Below are 19,854 nucleotides of genomic sequence, written 5' to 3' on the forward strand. Positions count from 1 at the left end.
ACAAACACAACACAGAGGGATACAGAACACAGAAATATTTTTTCAAGATGCAAAAAATTTAACTGTACAACTTTAAAATTGATAAAAAATGAAAAATAAACCTCTGCAGTTTCATAGAAAAAATTTAAATAAAAATTCAAGTGTACAGTTGTACAGTTTTTTTTTTTGGTTTTTTTTGCATCTTGAAATAAATATTTCTCAATTCTCTGTTTTGTGTTGTGTTTGTTTGTTTCTGTTAAGAATATAACTGAGCCTTTAAATCTCCTTTGTAATAGATATGCTTATAAATCAAGAACAAGGCATTTATAGCATTATTTATAAACTGCTTACTAATGACTATTAATGTTGGGACAATGCTTTATAAAGGATGGACTGACTATTTAATAATGCTTACCTAATGATTCATAGCATGCAGTTATTATAAAGTGTTAAAAAATCATTTGCAAAACAGCTAACGCAGAAAATTACTCCAAAATTACTTTTTTCTCAACATGATTTGCAGTGTTGAGTATTGTAGCCAATCACAGGTGTCTCTGTTGAAAGTAATGGCCAATCAGATGTGTTTACAGAACTTTTTTTCAGAAGTTTACTGAGATCTACACACTCGCAAATCCTCCAATTAAAACAAATAATTTTTAAATAATTAATTTAGTAATTAAAACAAACAAACACAATGTAAATAGCAGAATTATTGTGTGGTGTGTAATTGATTATAACAGGAGTTTTCATGTGAGTGAGCTCGTCAGTTACACTATAAATGGAGCACCATTGTTTGCTTTCTCAATATAATCCATTCACAATTTGAATAAAAGTTTTGTCTATCATCTAAGAAGACAGAACGTCCATGTATAGCCTACTGTTTCAAGAGAGACAAACAGCATAAGGCCCTTTCGCACCGCAAATGCAACCCTTTAAATGGTACTGGGAAATAGTTTGCGCAAAATCGTTGCTATGATTGACAGTGAAAACTGTAGCAATGGTTGGAAAATCTATCTATCTATCTATCTATCTATCTATCTATCTATCTATCTATCTATCTATCTATCTATCTGTCTATCTGTCTATCTGTCTATCTATCTATCTATCTATCTACTTTTTATTTATTTATAAAGGACATGAGACTTTATGACAGTGTGTGTGTGTGGGGGGGGTGATATTAGTATTGCATTGTAATCACAGAGTACTGGAAGTAATATAAATATTATTTTGTGGTACATACTTCATATTCTTATTATAACTTTTTTAAAGAAATTGATTGCTGAATATGTGAATTAATGTATCTGAAATCTCTGTGTGTAAAGGCACAGTTTTGAGAGGGTTGACAGGTAACAGGAAATTATCTCCTTTCTTACCCCCCCCCCTTTCTCTCTCTCTCTCTCCACCCACCACCCCCCACCCCCCCTGGTCACCTCCCTTCGCTCCCTCCCTCTCTTCCCCACATTCCATATCTGAGGTCATTACAAATCCAGAAGTTCCAAGCATAGAGAACATCTGTGTGAGAGGGTAGACAAAGACCTGAGCAGCTCGGAAGACAAGCAGAGGAAAAGCAAGTAGAAAGAGAGAGAGAACAGTGACGGCAGATATATTCATCGAACGATTGTCAGAAGTGAAATCATCCTGCCTGCTCAAGGAAGTGAGGGGCACAGGGTGAGAGGGGGGCGGATGCACACTCTCTACTCTCTTGCCCTGCGTTTTTGTTGCCCCTTCCGCCAACTTCGTCGCTCCTCTCCACCACCACAACCGCTCATTCCACCGTCTGTGCCTGCTTCAGGCGCAAGTACCCCGTGGTGTGTCTGTGGCATGGAGAAAGAGAGGGAGGATGAAGAGACGGAGGGGAGGGAGAGACCGGAGCCGCTGACGGATGTGGAGATGGGCATCATTCAGGACACCTGGGCGCGTGTTTACCAGAGCTGTGAGGATGTGGGCGTCACTATTCTGATCAGGTGCAGTAAATTTACCCCCCCCAAGAAACGACCAATAGGATACTTTATTTTATAATGATGTTTTTTTTTTTTTCATTTTATTAGATGTGTTTCTTGTACATTTCATTTGGCAAAACAGCATGTGAAGCTGCACAGTGGACAGAGAAGATTATTTGGCAAGCAGATTAATTGTGCATGATGGATATTCTAGCATATAGGAAAAAGTCACTGGCATAAAAACACACAGATATATACATAGTAAATACATACAGATGGGGGGAAAATAGGAAAAATCATTATTAACATGATTTTGCATGAAATATATTATTTGAAAGGAAAAATAGATGTGTGTGTGTGTGTGTGTGTGTGTGTGTATATATATATATATATATATATATAGTGCATTTTTTGCTCTTTCAGATGGCTTTACCAAATTTAGACTGATAATGGACGGCTAGCAAAGGAAAATGTCCCGTGACATCTTTTTCAGCATGCTTTTTCTCATTGTGAAAGCATCTCTAACATCCACACCGTCAAGTAAATCTATCCTTCCTTAGAGCTTCTATTTTTAATTGAATATAGCAGGTACACCTTGCACAGTATTTCCTAAACCCTGCAATACCGTTGTATGGTTTCTGGGGTAATTCTGTAGATTATGTCAGAATGCTGTACATGCCAGTGTAGAACAAATTCCAGTGGCAGATTTGACAAAAAATGTCTATTAAAAACCACCTAATTAATAAATAAATATAACTTAGCACATGCTTATGCAAACATAAATTTTAAATAGGCAGTGCCTACAGGAGTCATTAAAATAGAATGCTTTAGGTTGCCAGGACAACTGTCAGGGATAATTTTGTGATTTTAGGTCATTAGAGTGTGTGTGTGTGTGCGTGCGTGCGTGTTATCTGTGGATTTCAGTAACCACTGTTGTCACTCTTTAATGTCTCTCACTCTCCTTTTGGCCACATAAAAATTGTTTTCCTTGGCACCTTCGGTATGCATCATTCAGCTCCCTCTATGTTAACTTTATAAAAACTGTAGACTGTGTTGTCTATGAACTGTTCAAACATATGCACCAGATCTGATTTAAATGTTTAAATCTGAACAACTATAATACAAGAAACATTTTAGATTACATTGAGAATTTAAACACCCTATTTTAAATTAAATACATTTATGATTAACACTAATGCACTTGTAGCTGATTTTATTCATTTAACCCTCAATATTCAGACTGTTCTAAGGCTATATTCCTTCAGTCTCTCAAGACAATTCCTCTTGGAAGCATTTGACAATAAAAATTAATTAGTGCCTATTTTAAAATTTCACGTGTAATTATGTAAAAACATGCAGTTTTCACATACTTTTACAAACATTTTTGAATTCATTTATTAATATTATGCACTTTACACCATCATCATCTTTACTTTGCTGCAGTGTATGTCCCAAATGTCCCAAAGGCAAAACATTTTGTTTCTTGTTACGTGAATTGGCTGTTGCTTGAAAATCTTAAGATATAGCCAAAATCTTGTCTAACAATAATCTATGAACATCATCGCTGCAAAGAAAAGCAATTAAACCATGAAGCATTAGACATATTGTTTAGTATAAATCCATACTACAAATAACTGTGCATCCAGCACGGAGCTTTAAATAATTTTATTTGGATTATACTTGCAAATATATGCAAAAACTTTCGGTTATTGTTGGGTTTTTATTTTAATTCATGTTTTAATTCATGATATTTTTTTCATAGTTTCATGTTTTTGTTTTTCTTTTGTTTTTGTTTTTTTTCATTCAATTAGAAATTGAGTTATAACACAGCCTGGACATTTTAATATCTTAACCTTTGTGAACCTTCAGATATCATAGAGACATTTTAAAACATATGAATTAAACATAGCTTTGGGATTAGGTGAGTATTAAGTACTATGTAAAATTCACCCTTTTATTCATGCTGTTATAACTGCCTATCTTTAATTTATGTATTTGGATGAGTTATTAGTCATTAAATTATGATATCAGTTAGTCATTAAAGAACCCTTTATGAGCCCTTAAAAACATTAATAAAAAATGTTAACGTGAAATGTAATCGGCAACAGGAACCATTCTTTATTTTTAACCATGTCAAAGGATTATTTTACCACCCTATGTGAACCTGAGAGGAGGATATATATTGAGAAACTAAATTTTATTGGTTTATGTCAGTGCCCCTTTTCTTTACCTTCCTTTTGTTTGAGAAATGATCCAACTGAAAGGCCTAACATGAAATACCCTGACTTCTACATCTGGTGGAATGACCTGCCCAACTCAATCCGAGCAGCCGAATCCTTACCCATCTTCAAGAAATGGCTAAAAACTCATCTGTTCCATCTTTACTTGGCCCTCTAACTCTAGCACTCTCTATTCTAATTTTATTTGATCTATATGTCTTTTTATTTAAAATAATAATAATAATAACTGTAATCTGTACTGCGTTAGGCTAACCAAGACTTGTAATAGCACTTGCACATTGTTGCTCTTTTGTTGGTTTTGATTGCTTCTTATGTCCTCATTTGTAAGTCGCTTTGGATAAAAGCGTCTGCTAAATTACTAAATAAATAAATAAATAAAATCTACAACTATTTGTGTCCTTAAACTTAGATAGCTTATAAAAACGTTGTTCTGGATTTTTTAGCTTGTTTTCTGCACACCTTGTCACATAGCAGCTTTTAGGCATTGTTCTGTTTTTTGTTGTAAGTCAGAAATGACAAGGAGGCAGCTTCCCGCAATACAAAGTCAATGGAGAGTGTTGGACTGCCCCCCCCCCCTCCGGTGTGGGCGTGGCCTAAATGCGCTCTGTCTCTATAAGGTTTTTTTTATGAATCTTTGCAAATTGCCTTTCCTAATAATGTGCTAGTTAGCAAGTTTCGTGGCTAAAGTTTTCAGTCTGCTGTAAGCAGAGCTCATTAGCATTTAAAGCGACATGCAACAGAACGGGTTGCTGTAAACCAGTGGTCTTAAACTCAATTCCTGGAGGGCCACAGCTCTGCAGAGTTTAGTTCAAACCAGCTCCAAATCACACCTGTTTGGGGGTTTCTAGAAATCCTGAAGACCTTGATTAGCTGGATCAGGTGTGTTTGATCAGGGTTGGAGCTAAATTGTGCAGAGCTGTGGTCCTCCAGGAACTGAGTTTGAGTAAATTGCTGTAAACAGAGCTTATTTTGACAAGGTAAAAAGGGTGTTTTTTACACTACCATTCAGATATTTTAACCAAAGTATGTTGTAGACTTTTCATTAAGACCCTAAAGAATCATATCAACTTGTGGAAAATGGGCATCCGATGACCCCTTTAAAGTCAAAACACAAGAGGCATTGGTCACATTGAGATTATGTCCTAATATGGATTATGTTAATGAGCCTTTAGATAACCGTTCTTATGAATTCATTCAGATTCAGGAGGAAGAGTTACACAAGCATATAAGATGTTATCCTCCAGCTGCACACTTATGGGCTGTAAAGTATACAAAGTGCTACCTACTACTCAAGTATGAAGGGCCCAAAAATTGGGTTTAACAGTTTCAGTATTCTGACATGGTACCACAGTTTGTGTACATATCTTTTAGGATAAATGTGTAGCTTGCATGAACCATGTTAAATCTCACTAAACAGTGCAGCATTTGGTATACTCTTGAGCGCACTGTTGTGCTCAATGTCTGTGTTTCTAAGAGAGTGAAGTGACAGCTGCGGAGGTTACGCATGGCCAGCTATGAGCTGTCACACATTTTCATCTTCAGTGATGGGATCTAGGATGCACTTTAGTGTATTGGCCAAAGGCTAAAGCTAATAATGTCTCTAGTTTGTCTTAGTGGCATAAAAGAGCATCCAGATAAGTGAAACAAGGTCAATATGAAGAGAGCAGTATATTGTGGGATTCTGAGAAAAGAAATACTAGATTAATAGATTTATTCACAGGAAAAACATCAGTTGTCAGCAGGACTCATAACAACCTCATCACTTAAACCAAGTTAAAATCACATCACATGCACAGTGATGCTATGCAGTGATGTGTGTTTCTAGGTTAAAATCTCCTGCAATCAACATCAACTTTAAGAGAAAGCTAGAGGAGCTGATCTTAAAACTGTCATTAAAACTGATTACTAGGTTACTACTGGTAATGCTGATGGTGTTAATAATATATTCATCTCACCAAGATTATGATTTCCCCTAAACTGTATAAGGAATAACATTAAATGTACACCACTATAAAATGTTATGCTTTTTCAGCACGACAAATAATTTCAAAGCATATACAAAAAAGTATATTTTTAATTATTGTTACCAATGCCTGTTTAAACAGCCTTGATCATTGATATGTATTCAAACCATGACATGTGATCCTCATAAAGGATACAGCCATTATAACAGGATACTGCCAGGCACAAAGCTGACAATTTTAGCGCCTGCTGTGGAACTGAAAACAGAAACAGAGCAGCAGTCCGTCATTTATGTCAGAATTGCACTATGATTATTAGAGCATGTTCATTATCAGTGCTGAGGCTTTTAAACCAAAAGAGCTGAAGCTCTGGTTATGGTTGAATTCTCTTCCTCTCTCTGTGTGCACCTGACTCTCATTTTCCCTGCTGTGACTTAATGACATCCTTCTCATCAGAGCCACTTAAGCTTTGCACTGCAGTCATACACCACACTGCCATTCATTTCCCAAAATATCTCTCTCTCTCTCTCTCTCTCTCTCTCTCTCGCTCTCTCCTTTCAGCTATCTTAATTCCTTCTTCCTAGTCTTCCAGTTTATCATTTTTCATAATTTGCATTTATTGGCTTGTGTCTATGTAATTTATGCAGCTTGTGCTCTCTGGATTTCAAAGGCATAAATATTCCATTTCGTCTCAGCGGCAAAGGGTACCCATGGGCAAAATGTTAACAAAGAGTGATGGGTTTGGTTATCATGGGCCTTAGGAAATTTTTAGTGTATTGCTGAGGGTAGTATGAATTTAAACATTCTGTCACTACTACAAACACTAACAATGCATATTCATAATATTCTACATATAATTAAAACATACAGCAACTATGTGATACATCAAGTAATTACATTCCTTTACCATTTAAAGTTATTTGCCAGCTCACTGTATGGATCTAGCGAAGGATTTCTGGGAATAACCCTTTTATTGTCACTGCTCACACTCAACTGACTTAGTTTGAGTTTAACACTATCTATACAGATTATTATGGCGATGAACTTGCCTAAAGTCTCTGTGAGGGTGGGGGAGATTGATTTTCAACCGGAAGCAGATCAGAACATGATGCTGTTTTTTTTTTAATGATGGTTATCAGAGGAATGTGCCACAAAACACAGTGTATCACAAAGCCGCAGATGAATTAGAATGTCTATGATGACCCCTTTGGTTGCCTGGTCCAATAATGAAGAACCTCAAAGGTTACAGATTGAGTACCTAGGACCGAGTGTGGCAAGTATGGATCAAATATCTCTCTCCCAGCAACCAAAGTTCAGAGAATTAGAAGGGTTGAAATGGGACTAAATCTGCTGATTCCTGTGGTTTCTTCCTCCATTTTTGCCACTTTACACAGCATTGCAGCCAATTCTTGATGGCTTTTCTTCCACAATGGATCCTGAATTTTCACCAGAGCTCAGTAAATATCCTCTCATGACCTGGATGATGAAGTTTTGAGTGATAACTTTGCATGATGAGTTTAGTAATGCTTGGATTATTTGGAATGGGTGCTTTGGATCAAGCACAACTAGGTGCATGTTGCCTGGTTTAAGATATGAGCTATGACATACAATGGAGGAAAAAACAAATTTGATCCCCTGCTGATTTTGAACGTTTGCCTACTGAAAAAAAAAAAAAAAAGATCAGTCTATAATTTTAATGGTAGGTTTATTTGAACAGTGAGAGACAGAATACAACAAAAAAAATCCAGAAAAAGGCATTTCGAAAAAGTGATAAATTGATTTGCATTTTAATGAGTCAAATAAGTATTTGATCCCCTATCAATCAGCAAGATTTCTGGCTCACAGGTGTCTTTTTTTTACAGGTAAGGAGCTGAGATTAGGAGGACACTCTTGGGAGTGCTTCTAATCTCAGTTTGTTACCTGTATAAAAGACAACCTGTCCACAGAAGCAAAAAAAAAAAAAAAAACCATTCCAAACTCTCCAGCATGGCCAAGAACAAAGAGCTGTCCAAGGATGTCAGGACAAGATTGTAGACCTACACAAGGCTAGAATGGGCTACAAGACCATCGCCAAGCAGCTTGGTGAGAAGGTGACAACAGTTGGTGCGAATATTCGCAAATGGAAGAAACACAAAATAACTGTCAATCTCCCTTAGACTGGGGCTCCATGCAAGATCTCACCTTGTGGAGTTTCAATGATCATGAGAACCGTGAGGAATCAGCCCAGAACTACGTGGGATGATCTTGTCAATGATCTCAAGGCAACTGGGACCATAATCACCAAGAAAACAATTGGTAACACGCTACACCGTGAAGGACTGAAATCCTGCAGCACCTGCAAGGTCCCCCTGCTCAAGAAAGCACGTGTACAGGCCTGTCTGAAGTTTGCCAATGATTGGGTGAATTGGGTGAAAGTGTTGTAGTCAGATGAGACCAAAATCGAGCTCTTTGGCATCAACTCAACTCACTGTGTTTGGAGGAGGAGGAATGCTGCCTGTGACCCCAAGAACACCATCCCCACCGTCAAATATGGAGGTGGAAACATTATGCTTTGGGGTGTTTTTCTGCTAAGGGGACAGGACAACTGCATAATGGATAATGGATGGGTATTCCAGCATGACAATGACCCAAAACACATGGCCAAGGCAACAAAGGAGTGGCTCAAGAAGAAGCACATTAAGGTCCTGGAGTGGCCTAGCCAGTCTCCAGACCTTAATCCCATAGAAAATATGTGGAGGGAGCTGAAGGTACGAGTTACCAAACGTCAGCCTCGAAACCTTAATGACTTGGAGAGGATCTGCAAAGAGGAGTGGGACAAAATGCCTCCTGAGATGTATGCAAACCTGGTGGCCAACTACAAGAAACGTCTGACCTCTGTGATTGCCAACAAGGATTTTTCCACCAAGTACTAAGTCATATTTTGCGAAGGGGTCAAATACTTATTTGACTCATTAAAATGCAAATCAATTCATAACTTTTTTGAAATACGTTTTTATGGATTTTTTGTTGTTGTTGTTATTCTGTCTCTCACTGTTCAAATAAACCTACCATTAAAATTATAGACTGATAATTTCTTTGTCAGTGGGCAACGTACAAAATCAGCAGGGGATCAAATAATTTTTTCCCCCACTGTAGGAGTCTCTGTTTACCTTAGTTTCTTCATCAAGCTCTGGGGCCAGCAATCTTAGACAACTGTTATAGGCAAGTGGTTTATCATTCCTTCACTGTTCAAAGTCAGACACATTCATTCCTTCTGTAATTTACGTTCCTTCTGTAATTTAACCTTTGTGGTTTTGTTGTCACTTCCGTTGACTACCATCAGCCAACTTTTTAAAAAGTAATGGACTCCACTAACTCATTGCAAATGTTGAATTGGCTATAATTAGAGAATTAATTATAGACAATCATAAAACAAAACAAAACATGACAACAAAGGAAAAAATTAAATGACCCCTGTTCAAAAGTCTGCATAGTAGTCTGCATAAAATTTGTTAGTGAGGCCCCAAATTCGTGCAGGCGGTAGCCTATAGCTGCCAATTTACCTTGGCAAAATGCCTCCAGGTCATGCAAAGTCTTTAGTCATCTTGCAAGAACCACACATTTTAGATTTCCCCAGAGCAGCTTGATGATATTAAGGTCAGGAGACTGTGTGTCAGGGATTCACAATCACAGCCACCTCAGTCACCAGCCACAACAATCACCAGTTCACAATCACCTGCCTTCTGATCACCCGCACCTGCAGTCACTCATCAGCTCCCCTTTAAATACCCGCTTCCCACAGACACTCACCGTCCGGTCTACCGTTCACGACCTTGAACAGTCACCAGACCCAGCTATACTTACCTGTGCTACTTACCTTCCAGATTTTCTTGCGTTCCTGGTTTGATCCTGATTCCCTCTCTCCGTTGTTCCTGCAAAGAACAGAATTTACAGCTAAGACACATTTGAACTGTTTCTCTCTCCGGATTCCGTACCTGCCAGTCTCTCCGCATGATCAACATCCTCTGTTCAATAAATCATCCTGTTGTTTCACTCACCTGTTGTTTCTGCCTCTGTTTGTGACAGAAGACTGGACCTACACTGACACTTTGATGGATCCCCGGCCTTCCTCACCTACCGATATCCTGGAGGAGCTGGTCACCACCCTTCGGGCTTCGTTGATGCCAGCTCCTGTCCCTCAATCAGCCTCGGCCAGTCCCATGGCCATGCTTTCTGCTTACGTGGGTGATTCAGCGGCGTGTGGCGGCTTTCTCCTCCAGATGGCGCTGTATATCGAAATACAGCCGCAGAAGTTTCATACCGAGCGTTCCAAGGTAGCCTTTCTGATTTCCCTCCTTTCCGGCCGTGCTCTTCTATGGGCGAGGGCAATATGGAACCCCAATAGTGGCATAATTAACTCCTGTGAAGATTTCACTAACCACTTTAAGGTGGTGTTTGGCTTGGCTACCGGAGTGCTCTCGGTCTCGGATCAGCTACTGCGCCTGCGCCAGGGCTCTTCTTCCACTCATGAGTACACCCTGCAGTTCCATACTCTGGGGGCGATTAGTGGATGGAATGGCAATCTATGATGATTCTGTTGGACAGGAGAGCTTTATGCAGAAATCCACTCGGATTTGTCAGCGTTTAGCCTTCCACACCGCCGAAGCCACAGTACCAGAGTACCAGAACCTATGCAAGTGGATTCTACACGGCTGTCTGATCTAGAGTGCGCTCGCTGGCTGGCGGCAGGACTCTGCCTCTATTGTGCCGCTGCCGATCATTTCAATAGATCCTGCCCCATCAGACCCCCATGTCCTGCGGTGAGTACCCTTCAGTTAGACCACCTTGCCACCTTGTCCCTGCTTTCAGTACAACTATTCACTCCAGCCTGTTCCGTCACAGCATCCGCCCTTGTCGACTCGGGCTCCTCGGGCAACTTCATTTCGAAAGGCCTCCTGAGCTGTCTCCATCTGCCCTGCTGACAGCATGCCCGGGAGCTCCGAGTCGAGACTATCCAAGGAAAGCCGCTAGGACGTGGGCACGTGAACTTTGAATCGCCTCCGTTGAAGCTCAAGATCGGTAATTTGCAGGAAGAGGAGATCACGTTTCTGGTACTGGAGGGACCCACAGTGGACATCATCCTGGGACGCCCCTCGCTCATCCTACATTCCCCAGAAATCAGATGGGACATCTGTGAGGTTATTCGCTGTCATCAACACTGTCTCACCGATCTTCCACGTCCATCCCATAAGTCATCACCCGTTCCGATCGCCTCCACTCTCATTGAGAGTCCCGAATCCAGTGTGTCTCCCTCCATCCCATCTGATTACAGGGCGTTCCAGGATGTCTTCAGTAAGCAGGCAGACACTCAACTACCACCTCATCGGTCATGAGACTGCGCCATCGACTTGCTGCCTGGACATAAACTCCCCAAGGGTAGAGTATATATATTGTCCATCCCAGAGCGCAAGGCTATGGAGGAGTACATCAAGGAGGCTCTTCACCAGGGATATATCTGGCCATCCAGCTCACAAGCAGCCTCAAGATTCTTCTTCGAGGGTGAGAAGGACAGGGGCTTGCGGCCATGTATCGACTATCGAGCTCTGAATTCCCAGACAGTCAAGCTCCCCTATCCACTTCCCCTGGTCCCTGCAGCACTCGAGGAACTCCATGGGGCCCGCATTTTCTCCAAGCTGGACCTGCGGAGCGCGTATAACCTCGTTCGGATCCAGGAAGGCGATGAATGGAAGACAGCATTCATTACCCCTTCCTGCCACTACGAATACCTTGTCATGCCGTATGACCTTGCCAACTCCCCATCTGTCTTCCAGGAGTTCATGAACAAGGTGTTCCGGGAGTTCTTCCACGACGTCGTAATTGTGTACATCGATGACATACTCATCTACTCCCGGAACCTGGCCGACCATCGCCACCACGTCATGCAGGTCCTTCAGAGACTCTGACAACACCACCTGTACCTCAAGCTGGAGAAGTGAGAGTTCCACCTCCCCACGGTTCAGTTCCTCGGCTACATCATCGGCCAGGAGAGGATTAAAATGGACCAGGGGAAGGTAACCGCCATCACGGAATGGCCCGTCCCACAGTCTGTGAAAGAGCTCCAGCGATTCCTGGGATTTACAAATTTCTATCGTCGTTTCATCCAAGATTTCTATCTGCATACCACTTGACATACTATCTTGACCACCATGCTCCGTGGTAAGCCCAAGTCCCTGTCCTGGAGCTCCAGCGCCCACGAAGCCTTCGAGAAGCTCAAGACAGCATTCAGCACGGCCCCCATCCTTAAACATCCAGATCCCCAGGTACCATTCGTGGTGGAAGTGGATGCCTCCACCACGGGAGTCGGGGCTGTGCTGTCCCAGCTGTTTGGTGAGCCTCCACGCCTCCAGCCTTGCGCATATTACTCTAGGAAACTGACCCCAGCGGAGCAGAACTACGACATCGGCAACAGGGAGCTGTTGGCCATCAAGCTGGCCCTGGAGGAGTGGCAGCATTGGCTGGAGGGAGCAAACCATCCATTCACGGTCATTACTGATCTCAAGAATCTCCAATACCTCCGTGAAGCCAAGAGGCTCAAGCCCGTTGGGCACTGTTCTTTGATTTCGTCATCACCTATCGCCCTGGAAATCGTAACTGTAAGGCCGATGCCCTATCCCGCCTCCATTCCACCAACGCTCCATCCGATCCCGAGCCGATCCAGCCTTCACTGTGAGTCCTATCCTCTGGAACATAGAGGACATCTGTGCCGCCATTGAAACAGAACCTGCTCTGCTGGGATGCCCAGAAGGGAAAACTTTCGTCCCCACTTCCCAACGGCAATCCCTTCTGAGCTCAGTTAATAATGTATCGGGCTCTGGACATCCAAGCAGCCAACGGACCCTCTTGCTCCTCCAAGCTTGGTACTGGTGGCCCAGTATGTCCCATGATGTCACCAGGTATGTCCGCAGTTGCTCAGTCTGTGCCATATCCTCGACTCCTCGTTACCTTCCGGTGGGCAAGCTCGTTCCCCTCCCCATTCCGCACCGGCCCTGGTCACACATGGGGATAGACTTTGTGAATGACTTACCCGAATCAGCTGGTTACACCTGAATCCTAGTAGCAGTGGATCGCTTCTCAAAAGCCTGTAAATTTATTCCTCTTCATGGATTGCCAACTGCCCTGGAGACCGCCGAAATGCTATTCACCCATGTCTTCAGAAGCATCGGCATACCTGAGGATATTGTCTCAGATCGGGGCCCGCAGTTTATCTCCCATGTGTGGAAAGCCTTCTTCCATCTGCTAGGAGTCACGGTGAGCTTGTCCTCCGGATACCATCTCCAGGCGAATGGCCAGACTGAGTGGAAAATCCAAGAACTCGGACATTTCCTCCGGGCATACTGCCAAGAAGACCTACACAACTGGAGCCGTTTCCTCCCATGGGCCGACTATGCACAGAACTCCCTCCGACAGAACTCCACCGGGCTCACGCCCTTTCAGTGCATGCTCGGCTACCAGCCACAACTCTTCCCGTGAAGAGCCTTCGGAGGTTCAAGCTGTCGACCACTGGTTCAGAGCGAGCGAGAGAATGTGGGACTCAGCTCACATCCACCTCCGACAGGCAGTATGGAGGCATAAGAGCTTCGCAGATGCCCGGCATGCCCCTGCTCCCAATTACCATCCAGGAGACCAAGTATGGTTATCCACCCGGGATCTGTGCCTCCGCCTGCCCTGCAGAAAGCTGAGTCCCCGCTACATTGGTCCTTTCCCAATCCAGAGGCAGATAAATGAGGTCACCTACCAGCTCCAACTACCACCCAGGTATCGAATTCACCCCACGTTTCCCTTCTAAAACCGTTTTCTCCTTCCACTCCAGAACACCCCGAGCCAGACGAGCCTCGGCCGGCTCGAGTACCTGGTCGACTGGGAGGGTTATGGACCAGAGGAAAGATCCTGGGTGGCCCGGGACGACATCCTAGATCCCATGTTACTGATCGAATTTCACCAAGTCCACCCTGAGCGTCTCGCACCCAGAGGCCGTGGTCGCCCCCATCGCCGCATGAGGGCGTTGGGAGCCACCCCTGGAGGAGGGGGTACTGTCAGGGATTCACAGCCACCTCAGTCACCAGCCACAACAATCACCAGATCACAATCACCTGCCTTCTGATCACCCACACCTGCAGTCACTAATCAGCACTCATCAGCTCCACTTTAAATACACGCTTCCCACAGAAACTCACCGTCCGGTCTACCGTTCACGACCTTGAACAGTCACCAGACCCAGCTATACTTATCTGTGCTACTTGCCTTCTAGATTCTCCTGCGATCCTCCTGCGTTTTCCCCGTCTTCGTTCCTGGTTTGATTCTGATTCCCGCTCTCCGTTGTCCCTGCAAAGAAAGGTCTCTGATCAGTTTACAGCTAAGACCCATTTGAACTGTTTCTCTCCCCGGATTCCTTACCTGCCAGTCTCTCCGTACGATCAACATCCTCTGTTCAATAAATCATCCTGTTGTTTCACTCACCTGTTGTTTCCGCCTCTGTTGTGACACTGTGATAGTTACTCCAGAACCTTCACCTTTTTCTGCTGTAAACACTGGAGGGATAACTTGGCCTTGTGCTTAGGGTCATTGTCATGCTGGAAAGTCCAAGAGTGTCCCATGCACAGTATTTTCTGATAGTATTTTCTGGCAACATGCTGCATTCATCTTGCCATCAATTTTCACAAGATTCCCTGTGCCTTTAGAGCTCACACACCACCAAAACATCAGTAAGCCACCACCATGCTTCACAGTGGGGATGGTATTCTTTTCACTTTTCCCTGCCTTGTTGACCCCTCTCCAAACATAGCACTTATGGTTGCGAACCTAAAGCTCTATTTTGGGCTTGTCACTCCAAATTACAGTAACATATACAAGGTGTTGTCGTTCATATTGTAACCAGGCTTTTCTTGTTGTACTGGTGCAGTAAAGGCTTCTTTATGGCAACTCAACCATGGGGCTCAGTTTTGTTCAAGTATCATCGTATTGTGCTCCTTGAAACAACCACACTATTTTATTTCCAGAGCAGCCTGTATTTCTCCTGAGGTTTCCTGTGGGTTTTTTTTTTTTATACCAAACAATTCTTCTGGCATCTGTGGCTGAAATCTTTCTTGGTCTAGCTGACCTTGGCTTGGTATCAAGAGATCCCCAAATGTTCCACTTAATAAGTGATTAAACAGTACTGAGTGGCATTTCCAAGGCTTTGGATATCTTTTTATATCCTTTTCCATCTTTTTAAAGTCCCATTACCTTGTTTCGCAGGTCTCTTGACAGACACTATTTATACACAGACGCTAATTGCAATTTAAAAAGCCACAGGAAAAGAAAAATTAACCAAAAATTTCAACCTTTGTGTGTCTGTAACAATTCCAAACATTCAAGGGTATGTAAACTTTTGATCAGGGCCATTTGCGTGATTTCTGTTTAAAAGGGGCTAAACAACTATATGATAATAAATAGCTTCAAATGATCGCTATCCTTAAAAGTCAGCTTTTTGCATGATCAGTCATACTTTCAAAATCAATGCCAAAAGTTTCTTCCAAGGTTTACAAACATTTGAGCACAACTGTAGTTCATTATTGTCTAGAGTCACCAAGCTTTGGCATTCGGGCCACAGATTAGGTGGATCTTACAAGAAAAGGGGGTCCCTGGCACCAGTGACTTCAGTAAGATCCCGTATACTACTTCCACGTGTTAGTCTATGTCACCAGCTGGGTTGCTTTTGGAAGGTATGTCTAGGTTTGTAGTAATTCTTTAGGCAAGTGTGGATCATCCTAGTCCCCTTTCTTGTCCCATACTAAGGAATGAGATAACCTAACAGGTTCTGAATTCTGTATACTGTATGTTATGCATAGTAACTTCATGGTATTAGGAGATTGTGTTGGTCTGATGGTTCCAGAGGAGCCCAGACTTCTGCACTGTCTGACATTGCCTTTTGGGACAGATGACTGAGATTGTGTTGCTAGACACTCCCTTAGCTCAAAGCCTTCATCTGCCAGTAGCTTCCTGAGCCTATCAACAGGACCTCGTTAAACCGAGGTCCTGACTCTCTGTGGTCATTAAAAATCCCATGGCACTTCTCGTAAAGTGTAGGGGTGTAACCCCGGTGTCCTGGCCAAATTCTCTCTACTGGCCCTTGTCTATCATGGCCTCCTAATAATCCCCATACACTTGGTTGGCTCTATGACTCCCTCTCTTCTCCACCTGTAGCTGGTGTGTGGTGAGCGCACTGGCGCCGTTGTGCTGTGGCTGCCGTCGCATCATCCAAGTAGATGCTGCACACTGGTGGTGGTTGAGGAGAGACCCCCCATATGATTGTAAAGCGTTTTGGGTGTACAGCAATACACAATAAGGCGCTATATAAATGCATCATTCATTCATTCATTCATTCATTCATCAACAACAGGTTTTGCCTCTTTTGTTGAAGTGAAGGTTTTGTAGGCGATTGTTCACATAAAACAATTTCAGTACGGAATGGCAGATATCATCCGTAGGGCGGCTATTATCAGGACGTGTTTCTGTAGTGCAAAAATGATGCAGCATTATGTGGTGCTGGATGGAAGAACTCACTAGGTTCTTGTTTTTGGAGATCTTTTCACAGGAAGCCTACCAGTCTGTTTTCTTGGAGCAATCTTAATTGGTAGAACATTCTGTTGATGTCACTGCTGACAGCAGCTGAAAGTAGAGATGGCCCCAACACTGGTCTAGGGAGGAGAAGCTAATTCGGATTTTGGTATTTTTGTTTCTCAATATTAGAGGAAGCAATTGAAAACTATCCTGTTCTTCCAATTGTGCTGAACCATGTGGTGTGTATCAGTAATAGGAAGGTCTTTCTCAAAATTATGTTTCCTAACATAGTTTGCTCATTTAAGTTTTAAAATCTCTGCAGTATAAGCTTACTGTGGGGTTTTGGTCGGTCTCCTTTTTCTGGCTGTCAGCTGCAATAAGAATGCTTCTTTAGGTTCTCTGAGTTCTGCCATTCTGGATACACAAATGAGGAGTGCATTTTTCTCAACACCATAAACTTAGCTCTTACTGTTTTGGTTTCCAGGAGAATCTCATTCATGGTATTGAGCAGACTTTGGACTCTCTGGACTCCTGACCATGATGTTGTGCTGTGACAATGATGAGGGCTATTAGTAGTCAGGTGCTGCACTGTCTGCAGCACATTTTTAGGTTGCACTCTGATGACTTCTGGGTTCTACCACAGCACCAACAACTGTTATTGTCTTGTATGTATTATATGGCTTTGTTTGTGTCACTGGCCCTCTACATTGACTATTGCAAACCTTGTAATGTCCTCCAGAACCTGGATTTCAAATTCCAGCCATTCCAAAAATCCATAAATTTAGGGATGGGCTAACTATGTCAGGGGCGTCGCTAGTGGGGGGAAAAGGGTGACAGAGTGCATAGGGCCCAGAGGTCTGGGGGGCCTGCAATCGCCTACCGGCCATCGGGAGCACTGGAACATTCCATTTGCATAGTGGGCCGATCACCGAAACGAGGGAGACCTCCCCGATATTATGCGTGGTTTTTAAATTACAGCCCATACGAAACCGCAGAAAGCAAATACTCCAAAAGTGTGAAGCGGCGCAACCCGATGCATCCACCAGCCACGCGTCAAAGCAGAGTAGGATCAGTCTCCCGCACAACACCACACTTCTGCCATGATTTATAAGAGATAAACAGCGCAAATCACTTCATCCATTCAGATGTGACACAGAATTGTTATACAGTCGTGTGATATGAGAACAGTAAAGGTTCTGTAGTGATGCAGGCTGAAATGTACCCATGACAATGTGGTATACTGGAAAACGCCAATAGGCTTGCCAATTCAGCACCATAGTAATTAAAACTGTTATTAACAGTTATTAACATTGTACAAATAGCCTATGTGTTGGCAGAACTGTATTTATTAGAAATGTTACTGTTATTACATATTGGGAAATATTTTAATTTCATATAAGTTGTTTTGTAGTTTCTTCATGTTTAGTGTTTTTTTTTTTAACTACAAATTTGATCGTATATTGTTTATTTTAAAAACCATATAACCATGGTAAAGAGGACCATGGTTTTACTTTTTGTGACCACCATCCTACTAATACTAGAATACTAATACGGATTTAGATCCGTTCCGATCTAAACATCAAACAGGTTCTCCCAACTCAGTGTCGCACCCACTGAGAAACCTGATGAAAGTGCTCTAGTTATTGGCGATTCTATTGTACGGAACGTGAAAATAGAGACACCAGCCACCATAGTCCAATGTTTACTGGGAGCGAGAGCGCCTGACATCTTGGCAAATTTAAAAGTGCTGGCAAATGCTAAACATAAATTCAGTAAGATTGTTATCCACGTCGGAGATCACTAAAAATAATGTTAAAGAGATGGGTGAACTTGCAAATATGATGTCAGACACTGTAATATGCTCTGGTCCCCTCCCTGCTTACCGGGGTGATGAGATTCATGGCAGACTGTCGTCACTCAGTGGCTGGATGTCTAAGTGGTGCCTGCAGAATAACAGGTTTTATATACAATTGGTTTTATAGACAAAATTCTGAAAAAGCAGAGGTGTTAATTATCGGACCTAAAATCCCCACATGTAATTACCTAGAACACTGTCTAACACTTGATGGCTGCTCTGTCAATTCTTCGTCATCAGTTAGGAACCTAGGTATGCTATTTGATAGCAATCTTTCCTTTGACAACCACAAATTTTTTCATCTTAAAAAAATATCTAAATTGAAACCTATGCTCTCAATATCAAATGCAGAAATGTTAATTCATGCATTTTTGACCTCAAGGTTAGATTATTGTAATGCTTTATTGGGTGGTTGTTCTGCACGCTTAATAAACAAACTCCAGATGGTTCAAAATGCAGCAGCTAGATTTCTTACTAGAACCAGGAAGTGTGACCACATTAGCCCGGTTCTGTCAACACTGCACTGGCTCCCTATTAAACATCGGATAGATTTAAAAATCTTGTTAATTACTTCTAAAGCCCTGAATGGTTTAGCCCCTCAGTTCTTGAGCAAGCTCTTAACGCATTATAGTCCTCCACATCCAGTCCATATACAGCTCAGATGGTCACTGCAGTCACCCGTATCCAGTCCGTATCCAGATCAGATGATGGATCAGCACCTAGAGATGACAAGAAATTAAATTCTTCCGTCCAGCTGTTGTTAAATTAACACAAATATTTTTTTCTTCGCCGGAGTGCCACTCTGACTCTTCTCCTTCCATATCTACCAATGATGCTAGATTCAACTTCCCGCATCTACTACCTGCGCAGAAATCACCAGCGCAACTGGGTTGTAGGTTGCCAGGTTGAGGTCATAAAATGTGAAATTTGAAAATTGTATATTGTGTCAAGTTTATTTGTATAGCGCTTTTTACGATACAAATCGTTGCAAAGCAGCTTTACAGGAAATTAAGTTTCCACAATATATTTATATATTGCAGAACCTTAATATATTTAACTTATGGCAAAATTTGGTCATTCTGTATGTTGTCTGAGCTTTGGCATCCTCTGAGATCCTCTGAGGGGTTGGCATTATCTTTTCTCAGGTGTTCGGTCATCTCAGATCATTTAAGGGTTGGATCTAGACTGAAGCTTCTGTAATTTCTAGTTACCACGGGATGTTAATCAGATGTGGCAGAAACAGAGAAACAAATAGAGACATAATTAGGGTAGCTGCTGTTCCATCTAAGCAAAAATGATTT

At 42.3% G+C, this 19,854-nt stretch overlaps 1 protein-coding gene across 1 annotated transcript in view; it reads left to right on the forward strand.

The window, feature by feature from the left end:
- Positions 1-1,662: 1,662 nt before the first annotated feature.
- The window catches only part of cygb2 (cytoglobin 2), a gene marked incomplete at both ends in the record, with an annotated part of 29,844 nt that continues 11,652 nt past the window's right edge, over positions 1,663-19,854 (forward strand). The window contains one exon of the mRNA XM_079377314.1: positions 1,663-1,943. Within this exon, the coding sequence (XP_079233440.1) occupies positions 1,663-1,943 (281 nt within the window). The remainder of the gene's footprint in view (positions 1,944-19,854) is intronic.

The sequence above is a fragment of the Barbus barbus genome, assembly GCF_936440315.1.
Source record: "Barbus barbus genome assembly, chromosome: 25".
In the NCBI taxonomy this organism is placed as follows: Eukaryota; Metazoa; Chordata; class Actinopteri; order Cypriniformes; family Cyprinidae; genus Barbus; species Barbus barbus.